Below are 22,993 nucleotides of genomic sequence, written 5' to 3'. Positions count from 1 at the left end.
AGCCTCTTATAACTAGTACTATCTACAGTCACCCTTTCCACATAATCCTAAATAGATACTGCTAATCACCACGAATTCTAGTGAAAGCCTAACAAATCGGATGAAATTATTGATATGAGTATTGATAAACCGACTTCAAAAAAGGAGGAGGTTCTATGTTCGACTGTATATTTTTTTATGTATGTTCAACGATTTCTTCGTCAACTGTGGACTGTTTTTTAACATTCTTATTCGAAAGAATGCACTTCCGAGTTGGTCCTATTGGAACCAAGTCAGGATCTGATGGTGGAATCCAAGGAAATCGAGGGAGACCCTCAAATTTCAAAGGCACGTACAAAGTTTTCACATATTTTTTATCTAAAATAATCAGATATTTGTGTATAATGTTATTGATGAGCTGATACGACGGAATGCACAACTCCTCAACGGTTAGGAGTTAGAGGATATTTCTTTCAATATTATGGTGACGTACAGACAAGTAATTGTATACTTTGAAGTTATTTGGGTAAGCTGATGATGAAAGTAGGGACCGCACCGCGGGATACCCTTCAGGGGTTTTTGAGGAGATTTTAGTAAGGGTTTCCTTACTGAAGTTGTTCAGTGCAAAAGCCGTTCAGTTTGCTTTTTAAGCACTAACCATATCATATGAGAAGCCGTAGAAATATTACAGGCAACTGCCTCTATGGAGCAGTAGTTACATATGCGGCCGTCGGTTTGATTTCCGGCGGTGGCAACGACTTTTGTTTTGTTTTAGTTTGATTAGAACATTTGTCGAGTCGCCTGGGCCAGGTAGCGGACCCTGAGGCCAAAATAAATGCAAATCAAGCAAATTGATCAAAATAAATACAAGCACGTAATATAAAAAAATAGATGTTTGTTGTGTTTATTACTAGCGTTGGGAACTATCGACTGAAAACGACAATCGACTGTTTAGTAATTGACCACTTTTTACTGTCGACTGTTTCAGTTCGACTGATTTTACTACTTTTTACTAGTGACTGTTTCAGTCGCTATTTTCGGTCCGACTGATTTTGTTATTATTTACTATTGACTGTTTTAGTAGTGTACTTTTAGTTACTATTTTAGGTTCTACCAGTTTCATTCGACTGATTTTTAACGTTCTGGTTCTGTCGTCCTAGACGCGACCTTGACAAAAATATACCCAATTTATGCTTACATAGATTTATATGTAATAAAATAGTCTTATGATTTTATGGTGGTTTGCTTGTAAATAACAATATATTGTATATTAGTATAGCAGCATTTTGGAACGATGTTTTTCAAGATTGTTAATGTAATAGTAAGGATTAGTTTTTTTTCTATGATTAGGTTTATGTTTAATTTTTATTTAGTAGGTTCTGTTTAGTATTTAGAATATTATTTAAAATTGAATATTGAATATTATTTAAAAATAGCAATTAATACATTAAAATAGGATAAAATATTTGTGGGGTATTATTCTATTCCATCGAAAAATTCCATTCCTTTTTACAGATCCACAGAACATTCAAATATAAAAGTAATTCTACTTCGTCTAAAATGAAATTATAAATTGCGTGTCAATAGTATTCAGTAATTTTTTCTTTTCTATTTTAAAGTTAGTACGTGAAGGAATATGTACATGTCCGTCTCGCTTATACTACCGTTGAAAAATATAAGCACATTTAAAATTAACTGGTCCAAGCAATTATCTCCGTCCATTCCTCTCATAATATATACAGGAAAGGGTTCGTGTATCTTCGTCTGACTTCACGAAATGAAAAAAAAAAAAACAGTCGAATCGTGCTGGTTTTTTTGACTATTTTAGGACTGTTTTGGACTGTTTTCAGTCGATAGTTCCAACGCTACTTATTACCCACATTCACAATTTGACATCTGTCGTATGGAATGTAGCAATCAACCGGTATGTTACAAATAAATGAAATATTTTTTTTTTAAATAAATGTCAACAAGTTCATTAAAATTAGCGTGTAATTTTAAATAAAAAAAATGATAAAACCTTTGCTCCTTTAGTTTGATTACATATAAGCGATTGTGAAATAAACGCTTATATAAGGCAAAGGTAACGTAAAATATAGATTCAGTGGCGTGGAATAATGTTAATAATAGTTTTGGTAGCAGGTGTGACAATCGGGTTTGTTTCATATTTAATATGGTTGGAGAATTACTGGAAACGACGTGGAATTCACGGAATCAAGACGGACTTGCTTTTTGGTAACATCAAGAAATTAATAGTCGGGAAAAAGCCCTTCCCGTGTTCTGTCTTGGATAGATACAGAACCCTAAAAGGACTTAAGTTGAAACATGGGGGTATATTCACGTATACTAAACCAACTTACATACCAATCGATCCGGTGATCATAAAACACATCTTACAAGCTGACGCGAGACACTTTCTCAGTAGGGGCTTGTATCACACGCCTGCAGACATCCTCAGTATGAATTTGTTAAATTTGGAGGGCGAGAGATGGAAATGTCTTCGAGCCAAATTGTCTCCCACTTTTACATCGGGTAAAATAAAGATCATGCATCAAATTTTGTTGGAAAAAGCCGAGCTGATGGCCGCTGTTGTCGGGAAATCCGTTGATGACGATCAACTTTGTGATATCAAAGATGTCCTGTCACGGTACACTATCGATATAATTGGTAACTGCGCGTTTGGCATCGAAAGTGATTCCTTACAAAATGTTGACGACATCTTCATAAGATACGGGAAGAAAATCTTTGAAAGAAGTCGACTGAAATTGGTGCTACTTCAAGTTCTTCCTTGGAACCTCTTGGCCTACCTCGGATACAGATCGGAAGGACGTGATATCAGCCGGTTCTTCTCCAATTTCGTGGCAAGGATGATCGATTACAGGAAGACTAATGCTATATACCGAAAAGACTTTCTTCAACTAATGCTCGACACGAAAATCGATGACCACGGTTTAACCTTAGAAGAGATCACGGCTCAGGCATATATATTCTTCACTGCCGGTTTTGAAACGTCCTCGAATGCCTTACAGTTTGCCTTACTGGAACTGGCAGGAAATCCGGAAATACAGGACAAACTGAGGGGTGAAATAGAGGAGGTTTTGTCGAAGTATCACGGCCAGTTAGTGTATGAAGCTGTTCAAGAGATGGTGTATTTGGATAAAGTTGTGAAAGGTTGGAACCTTATTTTAAATTTTTATTTTTTAATTGTGAAAATTCGATAAATTGATAAAGGGTTTTTGATTGGAGGAAAAGTTTTTTCGGATTTTTCATGTTTTTGTTAGATGCACTTTTATCATATTTCCGTCACTGTAATTAAGTGATTTTCACAAGCATTACGCACAGAGTTTTACAGAACCCAGAGAAAATGGTAAAGTGTAGGGTAAGCTCTAGTTACATAATTAATTACACTAAAATTTCAAAAAAAAAACATACCACGTCCTAGGGATTAACAATTCAAAGGCTTGTAAAACTTATACAGCAGAAAATCGATTTCGGAAAAAGGGAAAATTTCCAAAATCTTACATTAGATATGTAAAGTAGTAGATATGTATTGTAGTAAAATCTTAATTTTCAAATTAACTTATTACTACTGTTCGTTTATACTTGAGTACATGATTAATATATCAGTATGTATTTCCCAAATTCAAATAAAACTAAATTATTTAAGCTAATGTCAAGAATACATTTATACACTAAACAAATTCGTGTGGTTTGGTTCGCTTCAATCTTCTGATTTTCTGCGTGTTGTCCAGTAGCTGTATATTTTCCACGTTGCCTGTGATTTAGCAACCATATTTCATGTTTAAAGGCGAAATATTGGATCAATTCGTTTATCCATTTAATTTCGAGGTCATCGTGCAACTTTTCGTTGGTTACGTGGCGATAAGAATTGGTAATTAATCGTAGAATTTTGTTTTGGGTGCGTTGGATTACTAGTTGGTTTGATGTTTTAGTGAAGCCCTATATTTAGACCCCACAGGTCAAGATGAGAATATCTTCTGACTGGCCAGTAGAGTTGCCTGACTTTAACTTTATTCTGCTCTGTTTTTTGTCTAATATGATGTTTGCAATTTAATCTACCATCCAACATACCATATTTTAAGATATTTAACTGATTCTGCTTGAGGAATCGGGCATCCGTGAAGGGATATAATTAGGTTTTTGGCATTTCATAACGCAATGAAAAATTAACATGAACAGATTTGGAGCTATTAAGCTGTATTTTACAATCCCTAGTCCATTTGTAGATCTTATTGACTGTTACTTGTAATATAATTATTATGAATACAATTCAAGCTCACTTAATGTACCTAATGTTCGAATGTCCGTTTTTTTACAAATAAGGGATGATATCTGGCGATTCTACCTTACCGTATTTATTGCCTATTAAATGTGGTGGTGAAGAATTATTTTACTGAAATAAAATAAACACACATTTTAGAAACCTTGAGGAAATATCCCGCAACAGCCGCTCTACCCAGAGTCTGTACCAAAGACTATAAAATTCCTGGAACGGGCTTGTTGATTGAAGAAGGAGTTCGCGTTCAAATCCCCATTTATGGTATACACATGGATCCAGAGTACTATCCCCAACCCGAGCAGTTTAATCCCGAAAATTTTAACGAAGAAAATAAAGCAAAACGATTGGATTGTAGTTTCCTGCCCTTTGGAGAAGGACCTCGAATTTGTATAGGTAATGTAAATAGTTAAAGTTGTTTGTGCGCGTGTAAACACTCATTTTAGGTATGAAATTCGGCCTGTTGCAAGTAAAAATTGGATTAGTAACGTTAATAAGACAATTCGTATTCGTCTTAAATAACAAGACGATTTTTCCTGTGAACGTTAAAGACAGAGGCGGGCTTTTGACGATAAAAGAAGACATTTGGTTTGACATCCGTCGAATATGATTTCCCTTTTCCCTTATTATAGACATTATTATTGTTAACAAGTGAAGTCAGTTAATAAGTGATTTAGTATTAAAATTGCATTGAAATGTGAATTAAATGTGACTGTATATAAATGATTTATTAAAAAAATAATTCCTACTGTATATTTTTACATAAAATAAAACTTTATTTACGTTTACTACGTTTACTACTGCATATGGTTTTAATAAATTACCTACATTGGATTTAAAATATAAGAGAATAAAGGTAAATTTAGATTAAATATTTAAAGTTTTAAAAATTACAATATCTCTTTTCTTTATAGGGAAACACTTTCACCGGCATCAAATAGGAATTATCATATGCGATAAATTCACCCCGAAAGAGTTGTAGATTTATAACTAATAGCAATAAAAAATCTGCCTTTTGTGCTTTCAATCAGATGGTTTTTGCAGTAATGTTAACATTATTTTGAGATGTCATCATATCAACTTAAAACTCTATAAATGTTGAAGAATATCAGCTTTGGAAAACATAAGGCAGCAAAGAATAAAATTATTCTTGCACAAAAAAAGTGTGCAAAGGGTGTGAGAAAAATTAGATATTCTTTCCTTAGATTGATTGATTGTGTAATATGATTTCAGTCCATCAATCGGAGTTTGTCAATCAAGAATAGTAGCAAAAATTGCAGTAACGTTTTGTGGGTGAAGTGATTGGCACTGACAAGAGTTGAATTGAATTCAATAATTAAAACATTTACCAACAATCATCCACCATCCATGATTTATAGCGAAAAAATAGGAAGGGAAGAGTGAAACAAACAGGGAAAAGAGAATGTAATTAATGATATAAAAACATAGCTATTTGGTGACTTCTTTCGGGTGAAAATTACGATGGTTTGAAGATGATCATTTTGGTTAGGGATACATAAATGATATAATGAAAAATAAAATTAAACGGGGGCCCATAGAGTGGATTTCGAATTGATAACTGTTAGTTAACTAATAAGCATAGAAAAAGATGAGAAAGAAATAGAAAAGATCAAATAATAATAGAGTTTTTCAGGATATTAGTGATAAAGTTTGGAGGTCTAATCAGTTGTCGATACAAAGCGATTGATGACAAATTCTAGATTTTATATCACATCGTTTAAAATAATGAACTTAGAAATGCTATGGACAAGACAAAGTAACAGAGAATTCGAAAAAACCAAAAAAAAACGAGATAGCTTGGATAAATATAATGCATGGACTTGATATAAATATTGTAAATATGAATCAATATGATTTATTTACATAAATATGATGCTTTATATCAAGAATGACTGAACAGTTTATAACATTCAGTTTTAATTTTAAGTTTTTACAATAAAAATTTCTACTAAAATATGCCTTACTATTTAAAATTTTTCCCAAAAAGTAAGAATACGCTCAATAATTTTCAATAATACACACATCAGGAGAGTTTGCTCGCTACTTTAGAATTAGAATATTGTGTTAAAAAAATATTTTAACGAGTTTCTTTATAAAAATATAATTTTAACAGGTAATCTGCGTCCTATATTTGATATAATATGACGTATACTATTAAGTTTCATTGTCTTTCCATAAATATGATGCTTTATATCAAAAATGACCCAACAGTTTATAACATTCAGTTTTATTTTAAGTTTTTGCAATAAAAAAATCTAATAAAATATGCCTTACTATTTAAAATTTTTCCCAAAAAGTAAGAATACGCAGCACGTGCTAGCTTACCTCAATAATTTTCAATAATATACACATCAGGGGAGTTTGCTCGCTACTTTAGAATTAGAATATTTTGTTAAAAAAAGATTTTAACGAGTTTCTTTATAAAAATATAATTTTAACAGGTAATCTGCATTCTATATTTGATATAATATGACGTATACTATTAAGTTTCATTGTCTTTCCATAAATATGATGCTTTATATCAAGAATGACCAAACAGTTTATAACATTCAGTTTTATTTTGTTTTTGCAATAAAAAATTCTAATAAAATATGCCTTACTATTTAAATCTTTTCCCAAAAAAGTAACCATACACAGCACGTGCTAGCTTACCTTAATAATTTTCAATAATACACACATCAGGAGAGTTTGCTCGCTACTTTAGAATTAGAATATTGTGTTAAAAAAATATTTTAACGAGTTTCTTTATAAAAATATAATTTAAACAGGTAATCTGCGTTCTATATTAGATATAATATAACGTATACTATTAAGTTTCATTGTCTTTCCATAAATATGATGCTTTATATCAAAAATGACCAAACAGTTTATAACATTCAGTTTTTATTTTAAGTTTTCGCAATAAAAAATTCTAATAAAATATGCCTTACTATTTAAATCTTTTCCCAAAAAAGTAACCATACACAGCACGTGCTAGCTTACCTCAATAATTTTCAGTAATACACACATCAGGGGAGTTTGCTCGCTACTTTAGAATTAGAATATTCTGTTAAAAAAAGACATTAACGAGTTTCTTTATAAAAATATAATTTTAACAGGTAATCTGCGTTCTATATTAGATATAATATAAGGTATACTATTAAGTTTCATTGTCTTTCCATAAATATGATGCTTTATATCAAAAATGACCGAACAGTTTATAACATTCAGTTTTTATTTTAAGTTTTTACAATAAAAATTTCTAATAAAATATGCCTTACTATTTAAAATTTTTCCCAAAAAGTAAGAATACGCAGCACGTGCTAGCTTACCTCAATAATTTTCAATAATACACATCAGGGGAGTTTGCTAGGTACTTTAGAATTAGAATATTGTGTTAAAAAAAGACATTAACGAGTTTCTTTATAAAAATATAATTTTAACAGGTAATCTGCGTTCTATATTTGATATAATATGACGTATACTATTAAGTTTCATTGTCTTTCCATAAATATGATGCTTTATATCAAAAATGACCCAACAGTTTATAACATTCATTTTTTATTTTAAGTTTTTGCAATAAAAAATTCTAATAAAATATGCCTTACTATTTAAATCTTTTCCCAAAAAAGTAACCATACACAGCACGTGCTAGCTTACCTTAATAATTTTCAATAATACACACATCAGGAGAGTTTGCTCGCTACTTTAGAATTAGAATATTGTGTTAAAAAAATATTTTAACGAGTTTCTTTATAAAAATATAATTTAAACAGGTAATCTGCGTTCTATATTAGATATAATATAACGTATACTATTAAGTTTCATTGTCTTTCCATAAATATGATGCTTTATATCAAAAATGACCCAACAGTTTATAACATTCATTTTTTATTTTAAGTTTTTGCAATAAAAAATTCTAATAAAATATGCCTTACTATTTAAAATTTTTCCCAAAAAAAGTAACCATGCACAGCACGTGCTAGCTTACCTCAATAATTTTCAGTAATACACACATCAGGGGAGTTTGCTCGCTACTTTAGAATTAGAATATTCTGTTAAAAAAAGACATTAACGAGTTTCTTTATAAAAATATAATTTTAACAGGTAATCTGCGTTCTATATTAGATATAATATAAGGTATACTATTAAGTTTCATTGTCTTTCCATAAATATGATGCTTTATATCAAAAATGACCAAACAGTTTATAACATTCAGTTTTATTTTAAGTTTTTGCAATAAAAAAATCTAATAAAATATGCCTTACTATTTAAAATTTTTAAAAAAAAAGTAAGCATACACAGCACGTGCTAGCTTACCTTAATAATTTTCAATAATACACACATCAGGGGAGTTTGCTCGCTACTTTAGAATTAGAATATTCTGTTAAAAAAAGATTTTAGCGAGTTTCTTTATAAAAATATAATTTTAACAGGTAATCTGCGTTCTATATTTGATATAATATAACGTATACTATTAAGTTTCATTGTCTTTCCATAAATATGATGCTTTATATCAAAAATGACCCAACAGTTTATAACATTCAGTTTTTATTTTAAGTTTTCGCAATAAAAATTTCTAATAAAATATGCCTTACTATTTAAATCTTTTCCCAAAAAAGTAACCATACACAGCACGTGCTAGCTTACCTCAATAATTTTCAGTAATACACACATCAGGGGAGTTTGCTCGCTACTTTAGAATTAGAATATTGTGTTAAAAAAATATTTTAACGAGTTTCTTTATAAAAATATAATTTTAACAGGTAATCTGCGTCCTATATTTGATATAATATGACGTATACTATTAAGTTTCATTGTCTTTCCATAAATATGATGCTTTATATCAAAAATGACCCAACAGTTTATAACATTCATTTTTTATTTTAAGTTTTTGCAATAAAAAATTCTAATAAAATATGCCTTACTATTTAAATTTTTTCCCAAAAAAAGTAACCATGCACAGCACGTGCTAGCTTACCTCAATAATTTTCAGTAATACACACATCAGGGGAGTTTGCTCGCTACTTTAGAATTAGAATATTCTGTTAAAAAAAGACATTAACGAGTTTCTTTATAAAAATATAATTTTAACAGGTAATCTGCGTCCTATATTTGATATAATATGACGTATACTATTAAGTTTCATTGTCTTTCCATAAATATGATGCTTTTTATTTTAAGTTTTTGCAATAAAAAATTCTAATAAAATATGCCTTACTATTTAAAATTTTTCCCAAAAAAAGTAACCATGCACAGCACGTGCTAGCTTACCTCAATAATTTTCAGTAATACACACATCAGGGGAGTTTGCTCGCTACTTTAGAATTAGAATATTCTGTTAAAAAAAGACATTAACGAGTTTCTTTATAAAAATATAATTTTAACAGGTAATCTGCGTCCTATATTTGATATAATATGACGTATACTATTAAGTTTCATTGTCTTTCCATAAATATGATGCTTTATATCAAAAATGACCCAACAGTTTATAACATTCATTTTTTATTTTAAGTTTTTGCAATAAAAAATTCTAATAAAATATGCCTTACTATTTAAAATTTTTCCCAAAAAAAGTAACCATGCACAGCACGTGCTAGCTTACCTCAATAATTTTCAGTAATACACACATCAGGGGAGTTTGCTCGCTACTTTAGAATTAGAATATTCTGTTAAAAAAAGACATTAACGAGTTTCTTTATAAAAATATAATTTTAACAGGTAATCTGCGTCCTATATTTGATATAATATGACGTATACTATTAAGTTTCATTGTCTTTCCATAAATATGATGCTTTATATCAAAAATGACCCAACAGTTTATAACATTCATTTTTTATTTTAAGTTTTTGCAATAAAAAATTCTAATAAAATATGCCTTACTATTTAAATTTTTTCCCAAAAAAAGTAACCATGCACAGCACGTGCTAGCTTACCTCAATAATTTTCAGTAATACACACATCAGGGGAGTTTGCTCGCTACTTTAGAATTAGAATATTGTGTTAAAAAAATATTTTAACGAGTTTCTTTATAAAAATATAATTTAAACAGGTAATCTGCGTTCTATATTAGATATAATATAACGTATACTATTAAGTTTCATTGTCTTTCCATAAATATGATGCTTTATATCAAAAATGACCAAACAGTTTATAACATTCAGTTTTATTTTAAGTTTTTGCAATAAAAAAATCTAATAAAATATGCCTTACTATTTAAAATTTTTAAAAAAAAAGTAAGCATACACAGCACGTGCTAGCTTACCTTAATAATTTTCAATAATACACACATCAGGAGAGTTTGCTCGCTACTTTAGAATTAGAATATTCTGTTAAAAAAAGACATTAACGAGTTTCTTTATAAAAATATAATTTTAACAGGTAATCTGCGTCCTATATTTGATATAATATGACGTATACTATTAAGTTTCATTGTCTTTCCATAAATATGATGCTTTATATCAAAAATGACCCAACAGTTTATAACATTCATTTTTTATTTTAAGTTTTTGCAATAAAAAATTCTAATAAAATATGCCTTACTATTTAAATTTTTTCCCAAAAAAAGTAACCATGCACAGCACGTGCTAGCTTACCTCAATAATTTTCAGTAATACACACATCAGGGGAGTTTGCTCGCTACTTTAGAATTAGAATATTCTGTTAAAAAAAGACATTAACGAGTTTCTTTATAAAAATATAATTTTAACAGGTAATCTGCGTTCTATATTAGATATAATATAAGGTATACTATTAAGTTTCATTGTCTTTCCATAAATATGATGCTTTATATCAAAAATGACCAAACAGTTTATAACATTCAGTTTTATTTTAAGTTTTTGCAATAAAAAAATCTAATAAAATATGCCTTACTATTTAAAATTTTTCAAAAAAAAGTAAGCATAAACAGCACGTGCTAGCTTACCTTAATAATTTTCAATAATACACACATCAGGGGAGTTTGCTCGCTACTTTAGAATTAGAATATTCTGTTAAAAAAAGATTTTAGCGAGTTTCTTTATAAAAATATAATTTTAACAGGTAATCTGCGTTCTATATTTGATATAATATAACGTATACTATTAAGTTTCATTGTCTTTCCATAAATATGATGCTTTATATCAAAAATGACCCAACAGTTTATAACATTCAGTTTTTATTTTAAGTTTTCGCAATAAAAAATTCTAATAAAATATGCCTTACTATTTAAAATTTTTCCCAAAAAAGTAAGCATGCACAGCACGTGCTAGCTTACCTCAATAATTTTCAATAATACAAACATCAGGGGAGTCTGTTCGCTACTTTAGAATTAGAATATTGTGTTAAAAAAATATTTTAACGAGTTTCTTTATAAAAATATAATTTTAACAGGTAATCTGCGTCCTATATTTGATATAATATGACGTATACTATTAAGTTTCATTGTCTTTCCATAAATATGATGCTTTATATCAAAAATGACCCAACAGTTTATAACATTCATTTTTTATTTTAAGTTTTTGCAATAAAAAATTCTAATAAAATATGCCTTACTATTTAAATTTTTTCCCAAAAAAAGTAACCATGCACAGCACGTGCTAGCTTACCTCAATAATTTTCAGTAATACACACATCAGGGGAGTTTGCTCGCTACTTTAGAATTAGAATATTCTGTTAAAAAAAGACATTAACGAGTTTCTTTATAAAAATATAATTTTAACAGGTAATCTGCGTTCTATATTAGATATAATATAAGGTATACTATTAAGTTTCATTGTCTTTCCATAAATATGATGCTTTATATCAAAAATGACCCAACAGTTTATAACATTCAGTTTTATTTTAAGTTTTTGCAATAAAAAAATCTAATAAAATATGCCTTACTATTTAAAATTTTTCAAAAAAAAGTAAGCATAAACAGCACGTGCTAGCTTACCTTAATAATTTTCAATAATACACACATCAGGAGAGTTTGCTCGCTACTTTAGAATTAGAATATTGTGTTAAAAAAATATTTTAACGAGTTTCTTTATAAAAATATAATTTTAACAGGTAATCTGCGTCCTATATTTGATATAATATGACGTATACTATTAAGTTTCATTGTCTTTCCATAAATATGATGCTTTATATCAAAAATGACCCAACAGTTTATAACATTCATTTTTTATTTTAAGTTTTTGCAATAAAAAATTCTAATAAAATATGCCTTACTATTTAAATTTTTTCCCAAAAAAAGTAACCATGCACAGCACGTGCTAGCTTACCTCAATAATTTTCAGTAATACACACATCAGGGGAGTTTGCTCGCTACTTTAGAATTAGAATATTCTGTTAAAAAAAGACATTAACGAGTTTCTTTATAAAAATATAATTTTAACAGGTAATCTGCGTTCTATATTAGATATAATATAAGGTATACTATTAAGTTTCATTGTCTTTCCATAAATATGATGCTTTATATCAAAAATGACCAAACAGTTTATAACATTCAGTTTTATTTTAAGTTTTTGCAATAAAAAAATCTAATAAAATATGCCTTACTATTTAAAATTTTTCAAAAAAAAGTAAGCATAAACAGCACGTGCTAGCTTACCTTAATAATTTTCAATAATACACACATCAGGGGAGTTTGCTCGCTACTTTAGAATTAGAATATTCTGTTAAAAAAAGATTTTAGCGAGTTTCTTTATAAAAATATAATTTTAACAGGTAATCTGCGTTCTATATTTGATATAATATAACGTATACTATTAAGTTTCATTGTCTTTCCATAAATATGATGCTTTATATCAAAAATGACCCAACAGTTTATAACATTCAGTTTTTATTTTAAGTTTTCGCAATAAAAAATTCTAATAAAATATGCCTTACTATTTAAAATTTTTCCCAAAAAAAGTAAGCATGCACAGCACGTGCTAGCTTACCTCAATAATTTTCAGTAATACACACATCAGGGGAGTTTGCTCGCTACTTTAGAATTAGAATATTCTGTTAAAAAAAGACATTAACTAGTTTCTTTATAAAAATATAATTTTAACAGGTAATCTGCGTTCTATATTAGATATAATATAAGGTATACTATTAAGTTTCATTGTCTTTCCATAAATATGATGCTTTATATCAAAAATGACCAAACAGTTTATAACATTCAGTTTTATTTTAAGTTTTTGCAATAAAAAAATCTAATAAAATATGCCTTACTATTTAAAATTTTTCAAAAAAAAGTAAGCATAAACAGCACGTGCTAGCTTACCTTAATAATTTTCAATAATACACACATCAGGGGAGTTTGCTCGCTACTTTAGAATTAGAATATTCTGTTAAAAAAAGATTTTAGCGAGTTTCTTTATAAAAATATAATTTTAACAGGTAATCTGCGTTCTATATTTGATATAATATAACGTATACTATTAAGTTTCATTGTCTTTCCATAAATATGATGCTTTTTATTTTAAGTTTTCGCAATAAAAAATTCTAATAAAATATGCCTTACTATTTAAAATTTTTCAAAAAAAAGTAAGCATAAACAGCACGTGCTAGCTTACCTTAATAATTTTCAATAATACACACATCAGGGGAGTTTGCTCGCTACTTTAGAATTAGAATATTCTGTTAAAAAAAGATTTTAGCGAGTTTCTTTATAAAAATATAATTTTAACAGGTAATCTGCGTTCTATATTTGATATAATATAACGTATACTATTAAGTTTCATTGTCTTTCCATAAATATGATGCTTTATATCAAAAATGACCCAACAGTTTATAACATTCAGTTTTTATTTTAAGTTTTCGCAATAAAAAATTCTAATAAAATATGCCTTACTATTTAAAATTTTTCCCAAAAAAGTAAGCATGCACAGCACGTGCTAGCTTACCTCAATAATTTTCAATAATACAAACATCAGGGGAGTCTGTTCGCCACTTTAGAATTAGAATATTCTGTTAAAAAAAGACTTTAACGAGTTTCTTTATAAAAACATAATTTTAACAGGTAATCTGCGTTCTATATTTGATATAATATAACGTATACTATTAAGTTTCATTGTCTTTCCATAAATATGATGCTTTATATCAAGAATGTCTGAACAGTTTATAACATTCAGTTTTTATTTTAAGTTTTTACAATAAAAATTTCTAATAAAATATGCCTTACTATTTAAAATTTTCCACTAAAAAGTAAGCACGCACAGCACGTGCTAGCTTACCTCAATAATTTTCAATTATACTGAAATCAGCGGAGCTTCCTCACCACTTTAGAATTGGAATATTCTGTCCAAAAAATAGACTTAATGGTAAATAAAAATTAAAAATATTGATCAGTTATTATTTTTTAAACCTGACTGTGCTATAGTTGTGTCGCGTTTTTCAAATAGCAAATCTATTAGTAAAAAATCACTGAACTAAATATATATAAAAGATACAAATTATTATAATATTCAGTTAATTATTATTTAGTTACAAAACAAAATGTACGTCCTTGCGCTGAGCTTGTCTGTAGACCGCTTGTTCCCTGAGAGTTTACTAGTAAACAATATAACGTATACTAATGAGAAAGAAACGCGGTTTTATCTGGCGATAAAAGAAATGAAGAAACGATACCAGGGACGATGAACTGTTGATTACGGAGAATAACAAAACGCATCACATCAATGAAAAAGTTCCAGAAAATTATATACTGTTATATACTTAACATTCAATAACAATTTAATGTTATTGCAGAAATTGTAACTTATTAAAAAAAGTATGATTCTGTGATTGTTGTGTGTGAGGTAATTGTGGACAAAAAAAAAGGACTGATATCAAAAGCAGTTTCAGCACGCAAAAATATAATCTTTTAGTGATATAAAAACAAGCTTTGATTACATCATTGGCAACAGTAAATCCGCTTACTTTCCATTCACTTCTTTCCACAAACTTCAAAAGGTAAGAAGCTATGTTCAGATATATTCTTAGCTATCATTCAAGTAACTCGAAATTAATCTTGATGTAAAATTTCGTCGGAAGGAACATGTAAAAAATAGGAAAGAATTGAAATTAAAATATAGGAAAATAATATTGGTTAATTGAACAAAATCACAGTACATAATAAATTTCTGTTTCAGAAAGAAGTATTGAAAACTATATGGACTGTCACCCTGGAAAATAAGAGAATCATAAGGAAACATGAGAGGTGACTCCAATCTCATATCAAGATCGCAATAACTCTTGGATAACAGCAGAACAGAACACAGACTCAAAAGAATCAAAACATTTGATCTTGTGTAGTGTAGTGTAGTGAGGTGCATTTACTAGACACAGTAGTGTTAACATAGTAAAAACTGGATTAGTAACAAGACGATTTTTCCTGTGAAGGTTAAAGACAGAGGCGTCGAATATAACTTTCCTTTTCACTCCACAATTCGTTTGTTATTATAGACATTGCTATTGATAACAGGTAAAGTATGTTAATAAGTTATTTAGTATTAAAGTTGTATTTAAATTTGAATTAAATGTGATTGTATATAAACGATTTATTAAAAAAATCATTCCTACTGTATAGTAATACATAAAATAAAACTTTATTTAAAGGAGTCGTAAAAATTTGTATTCTTAATAGCTATACTTCCTCAATAGCTATTATCCTTCATATTTTTCTGGTATTCATATGGTTCATATGGTTTTAATAAATTGCATACATTGAATTTGAAATATAAAAGTCTCATATCAAGATCGAAATAGCTCTTGGATAACACCAAACGAGGATAGAGACATTTAGAGTGAGATGCATTTAATAGAGACACAGTAGTATACACAGTTAATACATATTTATTTTACCGGATACTAAATTTAATTTATAACAATGTAACAATGCAATTATTAAATAATAAAAAAATCCAAGTTCTTATGAATAATATCAGGCCTATTATAATTACTGCTTATATTTAAACGGCAATAAAACGTATTATTTACTAAGATATTATTCTCAGACACGCAATTAACATCTATAAATACGAATTATATAAGATATATTATAAACCATTTCGTTTTTATCAAACTGACAAGTGATAACGTTGTTATTAGGAATATTTATTTTTCTTTTAAAATATCCTATCGGTCTAGAGTGAACATTCGAACAGGATACCTCGTATTTTTTTAATTCGCCTCATAGAAGTAATTTTAAACATATCATTATCTATTATAATCGAGATAAGTATACTTCTCGCCAATTTAGCAGTTTCGTTGCTACCAATGTGGTATACGTGATATTTCTTACTGAGTCAATAGAGTGTAATCGACGGTCCAGTGAAATAATGTTTTATCTTGTGATTTTTGCGGTTCTTGTCGGCGTTTTGTGGTATTTGAAGAGGGCGAATCAGTACTGGAAGAGACAGGGAATCTACCAGGCCGAACCGGAATTGTTTTTCGGAAACAGTAGGCCAGTCGTCTTGCAAGGTAAACCATACTGTTATGCCTTACTGGAGAGATACCAGCAGTTTAAAAAAGCCAAACTGAGGTATGGAGGTATTTATCTATTCACGATCCCGACACTTGTTGTTATCGATCCGGCCCTCATTAAACAAATGCTTCTGAAAGACTTCAACCATTTCATGAACAGAGGCTTGTACCATACTCCAAAAGATGTTCTCTCCATGAATCTAGTGAACATCGAAGACGAACTATGGAGAACTCTTCGCACCAAACTCACACCAACGTTCACCTCCGGTAAAATGAAGATGATGTTCGAAACATTGCTAGAAAAAACGGTAGGGCTGGAGAGATCTTTCGGGGAATACGCCGATTCTAAGGAGGTCTGTCCGATTAGAGATATCTTGGCTCGATTCACGACTGACATCATCGGTAGTTGTGCCTTCGGAATCGAGTGTAACTCGTTGGAAAATCCCGACAACGTTTTCAGACAGTTCGGCAAGAGGGTATTCGAACATAGCAAATGGAAGGTGGTGTTGGTGTCTTTGATACCCTGGTGGTTGTTGGGAATGTTGAATTATAAAGAAGACGGCGTTGAAGTGGCTAATTTCTTCAGTAACCTCGTCAAGGACACCATTAGCTACAGAGAAAAAACTGGAATGGAAAGGAAAGATTTTATGCATCTCTTGCTGGAACTTAAGAACAATGCATCCGGTCAAATACTCACCGAAAATGAGATTATAGCTCAGTGTTACATCTTTTTCCTTGCTGGATTCGAGACTTCTTCCACAACCCTTACCTTCGCTCTGTCGGAACTGGCACAGCACCAAGACATTCAGTCGAAACTAAGGGACGAAATCGAGACCACCCTGGCGCAACATGGCGGTAAACTTACATACGAAGCCGTCATGAAAATGACTTATCTGGAGAAAGTTATCAATGGTAAGTTCAAGTATCATCGAAATATTGATATATAATCAAGAACCGGCTTTAATTAGAAACTCTGAGGAGATATCCACCAGTTCCATTAACACAGAGGGTGGCTACATCGAAGTATCATATACCTGGCACTAACCACGTTCTGGATAAGGGTGTTGTAGTTCAGATCCCCATCTGGGGCCTCCATATGGACCCGGAATACTACCCCAATCCAGAAGTATTCAATCCAGAGCATTTTAGTGAAGAAAACAAAGCTTCCAGGCCTGATTTCACTTTCCTACCGTTTGGCGAAGGACCAAGAATGTGTATAGGTATGTTTCTATATTTTCATTATTATTTATCTAAATGTATACATGGATTTAACAAAATTTAGAAACCCTTTGCTTGTACAACCTCATGAGATTCGTGATTGGCAATTGTCTCTTAATTTTAACAGCGAAAAAGAGATACAAAAAAAAACATCTATTCATTACTTAGTATCTCCAAAATAGCCATCCATTATTATTTTAATTAGCCATTTAAATAGCTATTGGAAGGACCAAGAATGTGTATAGGTATGCGTCTATATTTTCATTATTATTTATCTAAATGTATACATAAGATTTAACAAAATTTAGAAACCCTTTCCTTGTACAATCCCATGAGATTCGTGATTGGCAATTGTCTCTTAATTTTAACAGCGAAAAAGAGATACAAAAAAACATCTATTTATTACTTAGTATCTCCAAAATAGCCATCCATCATTATTTTAATTAGCCATTTAAATAGCTATTGGAAGGACCAAACAGTGATGAAAATTTGACAATATTTCATAGCAAATCGTTATATTGTCCTATTTATATAATACAAAAGATAGTTGCGGTATATTAACGTTACAAGTCCCAACCACTACTCGTTTTTTTATTTAGTCATACCATACATTCTTGAAACACTCGCTATAGTCGTGAGAATTAATTAGAAACACTTGATCAGCTAATCAATAATATACGTACTAACTTTTTAGGTATTTATTGACTTAAACTTAGAGATAACGCATCTCTATTATTATTTTATCAGGGATCATTTTAACATTGTCATATTTAAATAAACTATCTTAGTATGATTTTTGATATGTAAGATTCTTATTCCATTTTATTATAACAGGTCAATTAGAAAGTCTCCGGCCTACCATAGTAAAACACATTTTTTGGCAAACTTAGTTTTTTTTTGCTCAACATAATTCTCTTCAAGGGTGATAAACTGATAATAGCGACCCTCCAACTTTTCGATACCATTTTTGTAGTACGATTTGTCCTTTGCTTCAAAATAGGCCTCAGTTTCGGCGATCACCTCTTCATTCGACGAAAATTTCCCACCGAGCATCCTTTTGAGATCTGAATGAAATGATCTGAGTCGCTGGGGGCCAGATATGGCGAATACGATGGACAAGGAAGCAATTCGAAGCCTAACTCATGGAGCACTTTCTTTTTCTTCAAATGCGGCCGTTTTTCGGCTATTTTGTCCTTCAAACGATCCAATAACGCTATGTAATAGTCGCTGTTGATGGCCCTTCCTTTTTCAAGGTAGTCCATGAAAATTATTCCATGTGCATCCTAAAATACAGACGGCATAACCAGCAGGTTTATCGTGAGCAGTCCATTCGGATGACTGTCGATTGGATTGCAAAAAGCTTTCTCATACCCAAATATTCGTGAGTTATATGATGTACACGTTCAGTTGATGTCTTTAGAGTGTCTGCTATCTCATTCAGTTTCAAACTACGGTAATTCAAAATCATTTTGTGGATTGTTTTAATGTTTTCGTCGGTAATAACCTCTTTTGGGCGTCCCCTACCTTCATCGTCTTCGGTGCTCATCACGTCTAAAGTTAGCATACCAATCCTTGATGGTTCATTTTTCTGGGACAGTGTCCAGAAACTCGGCATCAAGCCAAGTTTTTGCTTCAACTGTATTTTTTCCCTTCAAAAAGCAATATTTTATCAACCCGCAAAATTCCGTTTCATCCATTTTTCACAATAACAAAAGTTGCTTCACTCAAAATGCTATAATTCACAAACTAATGATCCGACAGCTGGCAAATTTATACACGCATCTTTTGAGGATTAGGGCAAAGTAAAAAACATATGGATTTAATTCTAGTAGCGCCATCTATGTGTCAGGTCGGGGAGTTTTCAATTAATAATAACAATATAATGACCTGTAATATAAGTTAATAAAAATAATAAAGAAAGACGTATAATCCAATAGTTTCTCACATATTAATAATTCAATAACAAAAACAGGTTTAAAATGCGTGTTAGTAAATAATGAAATACTTAATGATTTCTTGGCTACTGTTTATTCAGTCTATATGAAAGAAATTTACGAATATCTTAAAATACATGTCAGATAACATGCAAATAGATGATTGGATTGGATGGGATGCAGAGTGAATATTTAAAAGTTGTCTACATGTTTTTTGTCAATGAAAGGGATTTATAAAATTTCTATGTTGTATGGTATAGCACATATCACAGGGATAACAGAACAAGAGATTAACTTTGGTCAAAAAAAAGAACAACCAGAACACCTGTCAAGAAAAGTATTTTTCATGAAACTTTAGTAGATTTAAAAAATACTCTTCCATCATAACTACTACAAACAAAACTGGGTTTCATGAAAGAATCTGTAAAGATTTTGATGGATTTAAATATTTATCAAAGACTAAACCGATAGATTTATTTAAAGATATTTTCCAGGATGGAAAGAAATTTTATAGAGATAACAATGTACTTGATGTTACTGTATAAATATTGAAACTAATTAAAAACTATGACTTTTTAATATTTCTATAGAAAATTTGTCAAAAAGCATCTTGAGATGTATTGTGAAATAATTATGGATGATTAAAAGCCCGATAGCAATGATGGCTTGCGTAATTTATTACACGAGTATAAGACATTATCATATATTATTAAATAGGTTACTTTTGATAATTTATTCTTTATTAATTTTACAATTAATTGAGTCTATTAATAAAGAAAAGTAATATATTAACGAAAAATACTTTATTGTCTTTCTCTAAGTATTCTCCGTGATGATCAATATGATTTTGCATGGGCTTGAACCCAACTTCGTAACTCTTTTTCCACTCTGATTCGGATATCCCGAAAATATGGTCTTTGAATGAATTTGAAACATTTATTCTCCCTCTGTGCAAATAAAAGAACACCAACTTTTCAAATCAGGGCTGTACGGAGGATTGATTGATTGATTGTTTGATTCATCGTTGCTGCTTCTTTTTTCGTATTCCACGAAGCACTTCTGGTAAACAAATGGTTGTGTACCATTCGGAATTCGACGTTCCATGTTGCTCTAACGCCACGGTTGTCACATGTCTAATTATTACGAAGGAACAGGCGATCGTTTGCTTCACGAGCATATAAATTTCGTCTGATTTGACTTGCTTTGGATAAGCTGTACAGTGGGATTGTTGCTCTTATATAATATATATATATATAATATATATATATATATATATATATATATATATATATATATATATATATATATATATATATATATATATATATACATATATATGTATATATTATATTTCGCAAACAACTCTATTTCATAGCTATATGTTGTTAAAAAAAGCTGTTCGAGTATTTCTACAGATTTTAATGTATTTTGGTGTGTTAAAAATGAAAATAGTTACGATAAAAAAGATGCCTTAAAGTAATTTGCTTCACAAAGGCAGATTTATGTACATTTCAGGAAATTTAGAACTCGGAATATTGGTTCTTCGCAGATTGAGATATGAGGACCATGGCTGGCAGGTGTGAAATTCCCTCGATTTTTGATTCTATGGGACAACAAAAAAAGACTTGGGCGTCAAAAGTGCTTAATGTTGCTGAAAAGAACGTTTACCAAGAAACATACTAATGGTACCAGTCTCCACATAAGGTCCTTTTACCACCTCTGCACATATTACTATTGATGAAACGATTTGTAAAATCACTTCCCAAAGATAGACCCCTTTGAATACATAGTTCTAAAGTTTCCAGGTGTCATAGAATCGAAGGTGAAGTAAGGTGTTTTTGTCGGATCAGACATTTTTACGGCCTTTGATTGGCCGGCAATTCATTCATGACAGATCTCCAAAAAGAGGGTTGAAATGCTTTTAAAGAGGTCATAGAGATACTCTTAGGTCATATCAAGAGATGGAGAAAGGGTACAAAGAAAAATGGAGCGCCTCATTGATATCATACTACTATTGTACGATTCAGAGCGATTTTCTTGATTCTTTCCACAAGTAAAAATGTACAAAGGGGAGCCTCACTGAGAACAAGAAAAGGTTTTAGAGTGTGATAGTGAATGTGTATTATATTAAAAAACAATTATCGTTAATAGTTTGTAGATAAAATATAATTTTTAAGCCTGCTCTCATTTAATTTAAAGTAATAACTCTTTTAACATATTTACCCAAATTGTAAAGAAACGGGTAATTTTACGACAAAAATGAAGTTATTTTCGTCACAAAACGTCTATATTAACCAATTTCCAGATTTTTAGTTTTTTCTGCATGTTATCAAGATGTTTTTTTGGTTCGAAATAAATTACTGTTGAAACAATATTGATGTATTTATAACATAATTTTTGTTACAGGGCTGAGATTCGGTAAACTGCAAACCAAGGTGGGATTAATAAGTCTGATCAGAAAATATAACTTTACTTTGAATGAGAAAACCAAAATTCCACTGGAGATGGCACCAAGCGAGATTGTTATGGCGCTGAAAGACGACGTATGGGTAAACGTACGAAGGATTTAATAATACTTGCCTGTATTGTAATTCAATTCATATCAAACGATATTTTTATATAAAATATATCAAATAAACAGTGTGCCATCATATTGTATTTAATTTGAAATCTTAAGTTAATAGAAAATAAATAATAGAATGAAGCGTTATCATGCTCGATTCTATAGGTAAGAATTAGAGATCCCTCTGTGGTCGAAATTCTACCACAATTTATTAATTTTAAAATGATATATTACCGAAAATTTTTTCACTGTATTTTCAACATAAGATCAGAAATGTTGTCCCGTACATAAATAACTATCTCAAAAACTCACACGAGCTAATCTTTTTTAAATGGTATTCAATTAAATCTAATTTTCATTAAGTTTTAATCAACAAAGTTTGAAATTTAAAATAACTGCATTTAATTTAATAAAGTATCGTAAGTAAGATTATTTTCAGAATTGTAACAACTTTTTTTTTCATTAATCGCTTGGAACGTCAACAATCTGCCCGTGGGTAATAAGTATTATTTTATGATTTCAGTTATATAATATAACCATCCTAAGATGTAGAAGATCACTTCAGTAAGTGATCTGCTGTACAAT

At 30.1% G+C, this 22,993-nt stretch overlaps 3 protein-coding genes across 3 annotated transcripts in view; 2 read left to right on the top strand and 1 right to left on the bottom strand.

Annotated features, from left to right (window-relative positions):
• The window catches only part of LOC143204904 (amyloid-beta-like protein), a 299,874-nt gene that overhangs the window by 60,120 nt on the left and 216,761 nt on the right, over positions 1-22,993 (bottom strand). The window lies entirely within an intron of this gene.
• On the top strand, positions 2,056-5,073 carry LOC143204913 (putative cytochrome P450 6a14). The gene is made up of 3 exons (XM_076417870.1): positions 2,056-3,150; positions 4,421-4,672; positions 4,723-5,073. Exons 1-3 carry the CDS (start codon positions 2,097-2,099, stop codon positions 4,884-4,886), a joined length of 1,470 nt encoding a protein of 489 aa, XP_076273985.1. The 5' UTR covers positions 2,056-2,096; the 3' UTR covers positions 4,887-5,073.
• Positions 16,332-22,496, top strand: LOC143204911 (putative cytochrome P450 6a20). Its single transcript, XM_076417869.1, has 3 exons — positions 16,332-17,605; positions 17,662-17,913; positions 22,252-22,496. The coding sequence occupies exons 1-3, from the start codon at positions 16,549-16,551 to the stop codon at positions 22,413-22,415; spliced, it is 1,473 nt and encodes a 490-aa protein (XP_076273984.1). The 5' UTR covers positions 16,332-16,548; the 3' UTR covers positions 22,416-22,496.

This window comes from Rhynchophorus ferrugineus, unplaced genomic scaffold (assembly GCF_030347505.1).
Source record: "Rhynchophorus ferrugineus isolate W39M unplaced genomic scaffold, kcgeb_rfMv2 rfM11, whole genome shotgun sequence".
NCBI lineage: Eukaryota > Metazoa > Arthropoda > Insecta > Coleoptera > Curculionidae > Rhynchophorus > Rhynchophorus ferrugineus.
This window is presented reverse-complemented; position numbering and strand designations above follow the sequence as displayed.